At 36.3% G+C, this 15,000-nt stretch overlaps 1 protein-coding gene across 1 annotated transcript in view; it reads right to left on the reverse strand.

Moving 5' to 3' along the window:
• The window catches only part of LOC144963416 (calmodulin-like), a 30,747-nt gene that overhangs the window by 11,250 nt on the left and 4,497 nt on the right, over positions 1-15,000 (reverse strand). Inside the window, exon 2 of the mRNA XM_078897420.1 lies at positions 932-962. Coding sequence (XP_078753546.1) covers positions 932-962 — 31 coding nt within the window. The remainder of the gene's footprint in view (positions 1-931; positions 963-15,000) is intronic.

Consider the following 15,000-nt stretch of genomic DNA (forward strand, 5'->3'; position numbering starts at 1 on the left):
ATCAGTACGGTGTGTATTAGTGGTATTTAAGTCATCAGTACGGTGTGTATTAGTGGTATTTAAGGCATCAGTACGGTGTATATAAGTGGTATATAAGTCATCAGTACGGTGTGTATTAGTGGTATTTAAGGCATCAGTACGGTGTATATTAGTGATATATAAGTCATCAGTACGGTGTGTATTAGTGGTATTTAAGGCATCAGTACGGTGTATATTAGTGGTATATAAGTCATCAGTACGGTGTGTATTTGTGGTATTTAAGGCATCAGTACGGTGTATATTAGTGGTATTTAAGTCATCAGTACGGTGTGTATTAGTGGTATTTAAGTCATCAGTACGGTGTGTATTAGTGGTATATAAATCATTAGTACGGTGTGTATTAGTGGTATATAAGTCATCAGTACAGTGTGTATTAGTGGTATTTAAGTCATCCGTACGGTGTGTATGAGTGGTATATAAGTCATCAGTACGGTGTGTATTAGTGGTATTTAAGTCATCAGTACAGTGTGTATTAGTGGTATATAAGTTATCAGTACGGTGTGTATTAGTGGTATTTAAGTCATCAGTACGGTGTGTATTAGTGGTATTTAAGTCATCAGTACGGTGTAGTGTATTAGTGGTATACAAGTCATCAGCACGGTGTGTATTAGTGGTATACAAGTCATCAGTACGGTGTGTATTAGTGGTATTTAAGTCATCAGTACGGTGTGTATTAGTGGTATTTAAGTCATCAGTACGGTGTGTATTAGTGGTATTTAAGTCATCAGCACGGTGTGTATTAGTGGTATACAAGTCATCAGTACGGTGTATATTAGTGGTATATAAGTCATCAGTACGGTGTGTATTAGTGGTATACAAGTCATCAGTACGGTGTGTATTAGTGGTATACAAGTCATCAGTACGGTGTGTATTAGTGGTCATCAGTACTTACCAGCAATCTGTTCCTCTGTTAGTTGATCTGCCTGAAACGATAAAAGAAATGGAACAAAACTTTCAAATATTATCACAAATCAGGTATTTCATTCATATAACGTTATATAACTCTTAATATTCGGAGGTATAAATGGTAAACGATTTAATTACCATTGTATTTCTTAATGATCACGCTATATTTGTAGTAAAAAGGCCCAAGAAAATAATGATGTAGTTTTTAGTCAATATGAGTGAATCCCGACAATTCAGTTGGTAGAGCACTTGCTTCGCAAGCAAAGGGACCGAGATCGATCCTGGGTGTAGTCGAGATTTCTATAGTTTGACCTCCCCCCCCCCACTCCCCATCCCCTGTCCACCCAGCAGTTATTAGGTAGTTGTGTCTGTTACAGCACGCTCTCGGGAGAAGCCAAAAAGCGGTCGAGAATCCGAATGAGCCGAAACCATGTGCTCATGGATGGTATAGATAGTTCGGAGATGACTTCACTCAGGTCTTTGTTATTGTTTTTTGCCATCCGCGTTTATGAGTAATGCTCACTGAACTGTATTAACCCGACAAGAAAAGCTCATGGTTACACATAGTTTTGTGTGTTGGTCCGTTATACTTCCGGATGGCAATGTTATGAGCTTCTCAGCCAAGCGCATACTATCTATACGACTTGTTATGTAGATAACATTCGGTCACCCAGCCCCAGCATGCCCTGTATTGCCGAGCGTGCTGGAATCCCGGTTGTTAGAATCTAGAAATTACTTGTAATACGTACTTGACTCAAAATTGGACCTCGCAAAAACCGCCAGAGACTTTCAACTCCTTTTAATTTTCTTTAATATAAAGAAGCAAATACACGCAAAACAGGCAAACGCATACAAACACTCCCCTCTACAAACACACACACACACACACACACACACACACACTCACACATGGCAAACATATTCCTTTGAGATGTAAGCAATTATAGAAACCTCACGTTTCTAAGGCTGTAACGACATCAAATATTCATTGCTATTCTGCACACAATCGTTGGTAAACAATGGCATGAAAGAATGATTGAATGAATAATTGACCAAATTTTATGGATATGACACACGACTTTGGACCGTTAAGTCCCTAGTTCGAGTCTCGTTCTGGGCGGGGCAAAATTGTGTCTTTGGAAAGACTCCTAGTTTCGAGAAGACGACGCCCCCGCCCCCATAAGGGGCCGGATTTTTCCCTTGTTGGCCTCTTGGCCTCGTGATAAAACTGTCTAAGCTATTTGTGTCATGTCGGTGGTCAGATGGATGGCAATGGTAGAGAAAGACTGCCTCCGGCATTGTGTGCTTTAGAGGCTTATGTGTGAATGAGTGATTGGCTATAATAATAATGTCGTACTCTGCCAAAAAAATTTAAAAAAAAGTTTTTACAAAAAATTTTGTCCAAAACTCTCGTCCTCCAAATATCGATCGATTAAAATGTCCCTCACCTTGGCAAAAACTCTAAAACCCGGGACTTCGCCTTGGTAGATTCTTTCAAACCTTGGACTTTGCCAATATGAGGGCAATTTTTGTCGATTGTTTTTTGAATGAAAAGTTTTATGGCCATCATTTTTAATACGTGTTTTTAAAAAAATATGATATGGAAGAATAATACGACGGCGCGTCTAACAGTACAGATTTGAACTTTATGAAATGGATTTTTAATGTGGGCACTGTCGACTAAAGCACCATATGTATACTTAAAAATTAGTCTGTGGAGAGACTGGAGTGTACGCTTGCGAAGTTATATACTATATATTATATATAATTTATATATATATATATATATATTATATATATATATATATATATATATATATATAGAGAAGAGGAGATGAGAGGATATATGTATGATAATACTATATATTGATAATCTATGACATTGACGTAGAGAGAGAGAAGAGAGAGAGAAAGAGAGTAGAAAAGTAAAAAGAAGACTTATAGAAGCAGAAGGAAGGAAGGAAGTAGAAGAAGAAGAAAGAGAGAAGAAGAAGAAAAGAAGAAGAAGAAGAAGAAGAAGGAAGGAAGAAGAAGAAGAAGAAGAAGAAGAAGAAGAAGAAGAAGAAGAAGAAGAAGAAGAAAGAAGAAGAAGAAGAAGAAGAAGAAGAAGAAGAAGAAGAAGAAGAGAAGAAGAAGAGAAGAAGAAGAAGAAGAAGAAGAAGAAGAAGAAGAAGAAGAAGAAGAAGAAGAAGAAGAAGAAGAAGAAGAAGAAGAAGAAGAAGAAGAAGAAGAAGAAGAAGAAGAAGAAGAAGAAGAAGAAGAAGAAGAAGAAGAAGAAAGAAGAAGAAGAAGAAGAAGAAGAAGAGAAGAAGAAGAAGAAGAAAGAAGAAGAAGAGAGAAGAAGAAGAAGAAGAAGAAGAGAAGAAAGAAGAAAGAAGAAGAAGAAGAAGAAGAAGAAGAAGAAGAAGAAGAAGAAGAAGAAAGAAAGAGAGAAGAAGAAGAAGAAGAGAGAAGAAAGAAGAAGAAGAAGAAGAAGAAGAAGAAGAGAGAAGAAGAAGAAGAAGAAGAAGAAGAAGAAGAAGAAGAAGAAGAAGAAGAAGAAGAAGAAGAAGAAGAGAAGAAGAAGAAGAAGAAAGAAGAAGAAGAAGAAGAAGAAGAAGAAGAAGAAGAAGAAAGAAGAAGAGAAGAAGAAGAGAAGAAGAAGAAGAAGAAGAAGAAGAAGAAGAAGAAGAAGAAGAAGAAGAAGAAGAAGAAGAAGAAGAAGAGAAGAGGAAGAAGAAGAGAAGAAGAAGAAAGAAGAAGAAGAAGAAGAAGAAGAAGAAGAAGAAGAAGAGGAAGAAGAAGAAGACAAAGGAGGAGGAGGAGGAGGAGGAGGAAGAGGAGGAGGAGGAGGAAGAGGAGGAGGAGGAGAAAGAGGAGGAGAAGAAAGAGGATGAGAAGAAAGAGGAGGAGGAGGAGGAAGAGGAGGAGGAGGAGGATGAGAAGGAAGAGGAGGAGGAGGAAGAGGAGGAGGAGCAGTAGGAAGATGAGGAGGAGGAAGAGGAGGAGGAGGAGCAGTAGGAAGATGAGGAGGAGGAAGAGGAGGAGGAGCAGTAGGAAGATGAGGAGGAGGAAGAGGAGGAGGAGCAGTAGGAAGATGAGGAGGAGGAAGAGGAGGAGGAGCATTAGGAAGATGAGGAGGAAGAAGAGGAGGAGGAGCAGTAGGAAGATGAGGAGGAGCAGTAGGAAGATGAGGAGGAGGAAGAGGAGGAGGAGCAGTAGGAAGATGAGGAGGAGGAAGAGGAGGAGATTCAATCGGGGATGTAAATGAAGCACTATGAATTGTATTGAGCCTAGTGAATCATGGAGCTGCTCTATATCAATGTTCTTACTTATAACTAATAATTTCTATCAAACATCACATGAAGTAGTCTTCTACCATTTCTTATTTGTTTGTTGTTGAAGACAGTCTTAAAAGCTCCTTGATACTTTTCACGTACCTTTCTTAATGTTTTTTTATGGAATCTATTATAACGTATTAGTTTTTGTTCAATACTATTACAACCAACAGCCTCCAACAGATTGGTATTGTCAGACATAATAATCATCGATCTCAGGCTAATGTAACGTGATGCTATATACATCTGCCACACTTAGAAAAAAACCCCACATTTTAAAAATTTTGGCCAGAAAACTCGTCCTTGAAATATCGATCGATTAAAACGACCCTTATCTTGTCAAAAAAAACAGTCAAACCTAGGACTTCCTTGAAAAACTCATTGAGAATGTTTGACAATATGAGGATCATTTTAATCGATCGGTTTTTGAAAGACGAGTTTTCTGGCCAAATTTGTCTAAAACGTGTTTTTATCAAAGTGCGATATAAATCTGACACCGTATAATATGGTAAGCTGACAATGGCTGTAAGTTACTGTGTTATTATCGTATCATTTATAACCTGTCATTATTCACAGGAGTTTGGATGATTCAATTCAATTCAATTGTCTGAGCCCTGAGCCCCGAGCCCCCGTGACTCACAAGAAATAGGATCGGTTTGAAGTGAATGAATATAATGTCTAATATAGAGTATTTTTTTAAAAATACGTGCTCATTTATATATATATATATATATATATATATATATATATATATATATATATATATATATATATAGCGCAATAACCACTAAAAGTGCCGAGCTATTTACAAGGGGTAACCTAGCCAACAGCAGCACTTTAAATATTGAGCTTTATATAGAGCAATATCCACTAAATGTGCTCAAAGCGCGTTACAAGGGGCAAGGGGTCCCTGGTCAACAGCAACATTTTTGTAGGACGAGTAATGACGCCTGTATGCGATATTATAATTTTTCGGACAAAGGCAACGCTGTTAACGGTCAGGTATTCATTTTACACCTGAGTACGGTGAGAGAATGTGAGTAAAGAGCCTTTTCCAAGGACTCAACTATGCGCCGAGCGCGAGGCTCGAACCCAGGGCCTTCCGATCCGTAAGCGAGTGTCATACCACTAGACTTAACGTGAAGAGCTAGACATGACGACGCCAGTTAGGCGATCGTTCAATTTTATTTTCCGACAGAAACAACGCTGTTAACGGCCAGGTACTCATTTTACACATGAATGAGTACAGTGAGAGAATGTGAGTAAAGAGTCTTTTGCAAGGACTCAACTATGCGCCGCTCACAGCGGGACTGGAACCCTGGACCTTCCGAGACGGCAGAGCATCTAGTCGAATGGTGTGTTGTGACGATGCTACCCGGCGGGTTTGCGACGGTGCACGAATGCGAACCAGACTTTGCTGATTGGGTCGATCGTCATAACATAGTAGTGTGAGAACCATAAGACGCTGCTCCGAAGGCGAATGTCACATCGCAAGACCACACGGATACATCAAGCTAAAATACTTCGTTTACAGATAGTTCGAAGATGACGTCACTCGGGTCGTTGTTATTGTTTTTTGTCATCCGCGTTTATGAGTAATGCTCACTGAACTGTATTAACCCGACTATAAACGTTCATGGATACACACAGTTTTGTGTGTTGGTCCGTTATACTTCCGGATGGCAATGTTATGAGCTTCTTCGCCAAGTGCATACTATCTATATCCACAATCGGGCCAAATTTAGAACCAACTTTCTATTTCATATGGCACTTATTTCTAGTTAATTCGCCTTTTTATATTATCAGTCACCCCATAAAGCTACGGCTATGTGGTCTTGTGGTATGACATTCGCTTTCGGATCGGAAGGTCCTGGGTTCGAGCCTCGCTCAGCGCATTGTTGAGTCCTTGGAAAAGACTCTTTACTCACATTCTCTCACGTACTCAGGTGTAAAATGAGTACCTGGCCGTTAACAGCGTTGTCTCTGTCCGACAAAATTGTATTATCGCCTAACAGATGTCATGTCTCGTTCTACATGTCAATTGTTGCTGTTGGCTAGGGACCCCTTGTAAAGCGCTTTGTGCACGTTTAGTGGATATTGCGCTATGTAAAAGCTTAATTTTGTTTAATTAAAAAAAAAAAATTGGCTTCAACCGAGAAGCGGCGTTTTCTGGATCCTGCGGAAAGTACTTTCCGACAGGCTAGAGTCCTTTCTAAAAGGTAGAAAGCATATCTTATATTTTATTATCTGTATGACGTGACTTAACGGTATAAACATCAGAGATCTTATCACTCAAAACGATTCACACTATCAATGGGTTAACTAAATTGATTTGGCAGGCGAGTTGGACAGGTTTCGATAAAAATGGTTTCTACAATGTACACAATCTATGTGTTATATCTCAGCTACTGTTGTTTATTTTTTACACATAATGCAATGTAAGGATCGAGTTTGTGTCAAAGTCTAGCCTGAAGGGCGTGTCTTTTTACGAAACCCGCCAAACCCACCGAAACCCAGTCCCAGGTTCACTCCCCAATGGTGTACACTTCCCTGAGTCCCAGGTTCACTCCCCACTGCTACCTACTTCCCATAACTTTGTCGGGTTTCGTTGGGTTTCGTAGCCTGAACAGTTCAGAATATTCAAGGATCGCCAATCGTATTTCATTGATATTCGTAATCGTACCAAACACTCACCGCCCCCTCATTTCTTTACTAATACTTTCAACAAATCTTAGAACATTCTAGGAATGTCAAACATTTCAAATATATTTGTAATCGTACCAAACACTCACCGCCCCCTCATTTCTTTACTAATACTTTCAACACATCTTAGAACATTCTAGGAATGTCAAACATTTCAAATATATTTGTAATCGTACCACAAATTTACTTCATTAACTACCCTTTTATTTCTTCACTAATACTTTCAACATATTTTAGAACGATCCAGGAATGACAAACATTTAAAAGATATTTGTAATCGTACAAACAATAAACACCCTCTTATTTCTTTACTAATACTTTCAACACATCTCAGAAACACATCGTGTGTGTCATTCTTATGGAGAAAATCATTCGTCTATTGATACGAACCGCTCTGAAATGAGATGCACTTTGAGCATTACCTTTTCTATTGAGTGCTACTTTTTGATGTAATAATACAACGTACACGAAAGGGCGCGGCTATTATAATGTACACACACACACACACACACACACACACATATATATATATATATATATATATATATATATATATATATATATATATATATATATATATGAATGTTGATGGGTACTTGTAGGTAATGAGAGTGCTGGTTAGAGCATATAGGCTTAATATAAATAAGGTCACTCACATTTTTCTGTCGATACAATTGTTTCAATGGCTACCATATCGTCAGTCGACAATTATATATATATATATATATATATATATATATATATATATATATATATATATATATATATATATATATATACACATATATTTATTATAATGGCCGCGCCCTTTCATGCACGTTGTATTATTACATCAAATAGTAGCGTTCAAAAGAAAAATTAATGATCAAAGCGCATCTCGTATTGTTTATATATATATATATATATATATATATATATATATATATATATATATATATATATATATATATATATATATATGAGCCAAGGTCAAAAGGTGCCAATTTTTTTTCTCAAAATAAAAGTGACATAATAGTCCATTCATGTTTCTATATGTGTAGCAAAAACCCTGTACTTCATGAATCAAAGGCCCTTTAGATAACTTTAAGGTCTAACGCAGCATAATATCATAAACAATACCTATAGGTTGCTGGTGTCACCTGTGACCGGTGACACCAAAATGAGACAAAAAACTCAATAACCAAATGATTTTTGTTGAGTATCAAACTTTATTTAGTAAGTTATAGACAAAAAGACACAATCAACAACAATCATAGTACAATAGTATTACCATCTATTGGAGAAAATATTGCTTTTTGGTGTCATCGGTCACAAGCAACATAGAATGCAAATGTATTATTTCATACAAATGTTTGCACATTAACAACAACAACAATATTGCATATGCTTATTACCAGCAATGTTCAGAAACTTTTGGAATAAAATGTTGGGAAATAATGTGACCAAAGCATATCTTATTTAGCGACATTGTGTCACTTGTGACATTAGACCGATGACACCATTACTTATGTCACAAGCAATACCAAATTGCAATTTCGACAATATATCATTAATTTCAGTCAAACCAGTGTAATAACCACAGTTAAATATGGAATTTAATAATATTTCAGAAACCAAAGACTTCAAAAATAAAAATATACATGGAAATTAGAGCATCTGAATGTGACTTGTGACCTAAGACCGGTGACGCCATTACTTAAGTCACAAGCAACACCAAATCACACTTTCTTCCATACTATATCATTATTTTCAGTCAAAAAAGCACAATAACATACTCTAAAATGAAATTCATTATTTTCAGAAACTAGATACTTCTAAATTGGAAATTTACTTAGAAATAAGTAATACCATTGTTGCTATTACTTTGGTCAAAATCGGCACTAGGACATAATTTTGCCTCAATAAATCACGAATAGCAACTGAACACATGTAATATAGCCTGTTAAAATGTAATTCAATGACATTTCAAGCTTTGAAGAACATGAAAACAGAAATAACATTAGAATCTTCAAACTTAAGTGTCACCTGTGACATTTTAAACCAATGACACCAATGGTCACAAAAAGTACTAGAAGTCACACAAACACTAGATAAATATCAGCCATGGTTATGAATTCATGTAACCATGCCGTAACATCCACCCTACTTCTCAAATCTGCTAGTTTGTAGTAATTTAGTGTGTTAATAGTAAATCAAATCAAATTTCTTGACAACCCTTCTATTTATCTGGACTCGTCAAAAGCTTGAGTTTTGTCTTTTTCTTGATTGATACAACCCTGAAACATAAAAAAATAGAATTACAAGGAAATAATTAATTGTGTCAAAATCACAGTCTTATGTGAGATGTCATAATATCATATTTGTAAATAGAATAACAGCTGAAAACATAATTTTTTGGTGGCACTTTGTAATATCCAATATAAAGTGTTGCTTGTGACAATGTAAAATAGCAATGACACCAAAGTTCAACTTACCTTTTCTCCCTGGAGCCACGCTGGAAAGGCAAATGAAAGTGCTGCACTTCAAAGACTGGTAAGAAGGGTGGATCAAAATTGCGAATCGCCATTTAACGAAACAAACTTCCACGTGTTCACGCATGTCGTGTTGCTTGTGACAAATGACACCAAAACCAATAAACCTCAATATCGGTAAAACGGTATACATTTACTCCAAGATTTGAGTTCAGATAGTAAATCTATGCTTTTTTCTCATAATAAAACATTTTATAAACATTAAACATGAGCTTTACAGTTTCGTGTCGAGTCTTAGTATTGTGCTGTGTTTGATGACACCAAAGGTCACAAGCAACCCCAACTTTTTAAGAACTCTATATGAAACTTATTCAGATATGTAATATACTGCAATTGCGTTTAAAAGTAAATTTTGACTTTATACTATCAGTCAAATTTCAATCACGTGAGCTAAAACATCACATTTAATTTCTACATGATTTCTAAAAAGGTGATGCGTTGACCTCGTTTTAAGCACATGCCAAACAGCATTCAAATTTCACTTTCAAGTTGTTTATTTCATATTCTGTTGAACAGAGTATGTTGAGCTATCTCATTTTATCTCTTCTTCATATTATCAATTGATTACAAGCATTAACCCAATGAAAAAAGCCCATAATTAAGTAAAAATCAAATTTTCTTAACACTGGTATCAGGCGGGCACCTTTTGACCTTGGCTCATATATCTCATCTCATCTCATGTAGTTCCATATCTGAAGCAGACGTCGGAGGTCATCTTCCGCCAAGCTGATCTATCTCTTGCCAATTCTATTAAAGCAGCGCCACCTTTCTCAGCTTCATCTGTCCAAGTTCTTATCCCTTTCAAATACGTTATTCTTTGTCTTCCTCTTATTCTTTTTCCATTCATCTTTCCAGTCAAGGCGAGTATTTCCAAACCAGGGTGGCGGATAATGTGTCCTAAAAATTCCATTTGGCGTTTGATGATTTTTGTTATCAGTGATCTTTTTCTGTTTGCCATTTCTAAAATTTCTTCATTTCTTTTCCTTTCCATCCATGACACCCTCATCATTCTTCTGTAAAACCACATTTCCACTGCCTCCAGTCTTTTAACCATGGTCTTGTTTATGGTCCAGCTCTCACAACCATATAGCAGCACAGACAGTACATAGCAATCCAGGACTTTGATTTTTGTTTTCATGCTAATATTCCTGTTTTTCATAATTGTATGCAGCTGGTTGAATGCATTCTTCGCCATACCTATTCTTTTCTTTATTTCACAATCTGATTTTCCATTGGATGTTACATTGAAGCCTAAATATTTGAAACATTCAACTTGTTGTATTGTTTGTCCTCTGCTTGTTATTACACAGGCTGGTGGGTTATTATTTTTAGATACCGTCATACATTCTGTTTTAGATATATTCAGTTCCAGTCCCATATTTTCACTACTCCTGACTACAACATCCAGTAATTCTTGTAGTTCATGTTCAGATTCTGCCAGTAGAACCGTATCATCTGCATACCTCAGATTTGTTACATTCTTTCCTCCAATACACACCCCCTTCTTATGTTCGATATCTCTTAATATCATTTCACTATAGAGGTTGAATAAATCTGGAGACAAAACACACCCCTGCCTAACTCCTCTTCTAATAGGTGTAAAACTGCTTAGTTCGTTGTCAACACGCATTGCTGCTTCTTGTTCCCAGTACAAATTCCGTAATATTCTTAAATCTTTACCATCAATGTCCAAGGATGATAGAATTTTGAATAGTTTTTCGTGTTGTACTTTATCAAAGGCTTTTGAATAGTCGATGAAACACATATACAGATCTTTATTTACTTCAATACATCTTTCCATCAGCATTGATAATGTGAATATTCCATTTCTGGTACCCTTGTCCTCAACAAAACCAAATTGCATCTCCCCAATTTCAGGTCGTATTTTATTTCTTATTCTTAGTAAAATTATCTTCAAAAGAATTTTTGTGAGGTGGCTCATTAGGCTAATAGTTCTGTGTTGTTCACAATCAACTGCCCCTGGCTTTTTTGGTAGTGCTATAAAAATGGATCGTTTCATATCAGTTGGCATTTTTCCTGTGTCATACACTTGATTTAGAAGGTTTGTGATGAATTCAATCCCCCATTCACCCAGGCCAGTCAAGGCTTCAATTGTTATGGCATCAGGTCCTGCAGCTTTTCCATTTTTCATGCTTTTCATGACGTTCCTAACTTCATCTTTCATTATAGAAGGCCCTTCCAGTTCTTTTATCATAGGCATTTCTCCTCGATTATCAAAAAAAAGTTCTTCAATATATTCTGACCATCTGTTTAGAATGCAGTCTTTGTCCATGATGGTGTTTCCACGCTTGTCTTTGATGCATCCACTTTTAGCACCTGATTTAGTTTTGTTTGTCACTTCTTTGATTTTCTGATGGAAGAATTTGCCATTTTTTTCTTTGCAGGACATTATATAGTGACATTGTTCATTTATCCAGTCTTCTTTAGCTTCGTTGCATTTTCTTTTTATCTGCCTGTTCAGAGTCTTGTATTTTTTTCTTCCTGATTTATATATATATATATGAGCTAAGGTCAAAAGGTGCCCGTCTGATACCAGTGTTAAGAAAATTTGATTTTTACTTAATTATAGGCTGTTTTCATTGGGTTAATGCTTGTAATCAATTGATAATATGAAGAAGAGATAAAATTCAACAGAATATGAAATAAACAACTTGAAAGTCAAATTTGAATGCAGTTTGGCATGTGCTTAAAACGAGGTCAACGCATCACCTTTTTAGAAATCATGGAGAAATTAAATGTGATGTTTTAGCTCACATGGTTGAAATTTGACTAATAGTATAAAGTCAAAATTTACTTTTAAACGCAATTGCAGTATATTACATATCTGATTAAGTTTCATATAGAGTTCTTAAATAGTTGGTGTTGCTTGTGACCTTTGGTGTCATCAAACACAGCACAATACTAAGACTCGACACGAAACTTTAAAGCTCATATTTAATGGTTATAAAATGTTTTATTATGAGATAAAAGCATAGATTTTCCTTCTGAACTCAAATCTTGGAGTAAATGTATTCCGTTTTGCCGATATTGAGGTTTATTGGTTTTGGTGTCATTTGTCACAAGCAACACGGCATGCGTGAACACGTGGAAGTTTGTTTCGTTAAATGCCGATTCGCAATTTTGATCCACCCTTCTTACCAGCCTTTGAAGTGCAGCACTTTCAGTTGCCTTTCCAGCGTGGCTCCATGCAGAAAAGGTAAGTTGTGACCCTTCGCCTCAAAACGGTATTAAGTCGGGTTGGTTAAGATGTTGAAAATTGAATTTATAGCCAGAAATATCAGACTTGTGTTGAGTTTGTATGTTGTATTGAGGAGAATGGATACCATATTTTAGGGTGCTAATGCCAACAGTTTATATTTTTGACCAGTTTAACATTAAATTCGGCTTTTAAGCATCTGGTTCGTTCCGACATAATACCGTTTTGAGACGATGGGTCACAGTTGAACTTTGGTGTCATCGCTATTTTACATTGTCACAAGCAACACTTGATATTGGATATTACAAAGTGCCATCAAAAAATTATGTTTTCATCTGTTATTCTATTTACAAATATGATATTCTGACATCTCATCTGAGACTGTGATTTTGACACAATTAATCATTTCCTTGTAATTCTAATATTTTTATGTTTCAGGGTTGTATGAATCAAGAAAAGACAAAACTCAAGCTTTTGACGAATCCAGATAAATTGAAGGGTTGTCAAAAAATTTGATTTGTTTTACTATTAACACACAAAATTACGACAAACAAACAGATTTGAGCAGTAGGGTGATGTTATCGTCTGGTTACATGAATTCATTACCATGGCTGATATTTATCTAGAGTTTGTGTGACTTCTGATACTTTTTGTGACTATTGGTGTCATTGGTTAAAATGTCACAGTTGACACTTAAGTTTGAAGGTTATTATGCTTTTTTGACTGAAAATAATGATATAGTATGGACGAAAGTGTGATTTGGTGTTGCTTGTAGATAAGTATAAGTAATGGTGTCACCGGCCTTATGTCACAAGTCACATTCAGATGCTCTATTTTCCATGTATATTTCTATTTTTGAAGTCTTTGGTTTCTGAAATATTATTAAATTTCATATTTACCTGACGTTATTACACTGGTTTGGCTGAAATTAATGATATATTGTCGAAATTGCAATTTGGTATTGCTTGTGACATAAGTAATGGTGTCATCGGTCTTATGTCACAAGTGACACAATGTCGCTAAATAAGATATCGATGGCCCGTTGATCAAACCTCTGAGGTAGCGTTTTTGCCAATCCGCTGATCTAACCTCTGATGTCAACTTCAGAGATAAGCGCGCCCTCTTATTCTTTGGTTTCAAGATGATCAAACCTCTGATGTTAGTTCAGAGTTCAAGGGAGACGAAGAAGTACTTTCAAGCAATCAAAACACGTCATGTAAATGATGTATAATTAGTTTTCGTGGAATAGAAAGAATGATTGTGTTTTTAACTACAAAATCACGATTTCAATTTACTGTTAATAGGGTTGTATTGACATTGGACTCTATAATTTTGAGCATCCATAAATATCACAGCTGCTAAATAATTGTCAATTTCTAAAGTCACGATGCGACTGAACTTCAAGCCTATTATCTCCCGGTTATGCTTTACTAGTAAATATAATGTACGACATAATGATTGGTATTTAAAAAGATAATACGCCGATCACCTGTTCTCCCTATCTCTATTAATTAAAAATAACAAAGCTCGATCATGACAATCACCCTATTAAATCACGTCATCCCTATGACATGTCCACCTGATGCTATCCTGATATCATACCACCATTTAAACCCCTACCCATCCTGTCCAACAAACAACAAAGATCTTTTGATTTATTTTTTTTTTAAAGAAAAAGAAAAAGCTAAACAAACAAACAAAAAACAACAAAACTAAAAAAAAAAACAACATTGAGCATTTATATAGCGCAATATCCAGTAAACGCGGTCAGGGCACTTTGCAAAGGGTCCCTGGCCAGCAGCAATAACTAACAAGTAGGGCGGAACATGGTGCCTGTAAAGAGATATTATTATTTTCCCAACAGAGACAGTGCTGTTAACGGCCTGATACTCATTTTACACCTGGGTACGGCTAGATAATGTGGTTTAAGAGTCTTTTCCAAGGACTCAGTTATGCGCCGCTCAGAGCGGGACTCGATCCCAAGACACCTTCTAATGAGGGAGAGTGTTATACCACAAGACCACATAGTGGCACTATTTTGTTATTTGATGAAATTGGATTCTTTAAAATGCCATTACACTCCAAGGGTTTATCTAGGCCTATTGCTCCGATTCCAAATCCAAGTCCAAAACAAAGGGTAAAAATGTTTCCTCTTCAAAGAGAAAGAATGAGGGCGGAGATGACAAAACGGAAAGCTTCGTCAGAGAGGCCCTATCCAGCATAAGATCGATCGAATGAAATTAGAGAGACAACGGATAGTAAATGGAACCTCCAAGACATCAGTGTC

Source organism: Berghia stephanieae, chromosome 1 (genome assembly GCF_034508935.2).
Source record: "Berghia stephanieae isolate SIO BIC M18660-M18661 chromosome 1, UCSD_Bste_1.3, whole genome shotgun sequence".
Classification (NCBI taxonomy): domain Eukaryota; kingdom Metazoa; phylum Mollusca; class Gastropoda; order Nudibranchia; family Aeolidiidae; genus Berghia; species Berghia stephanieae.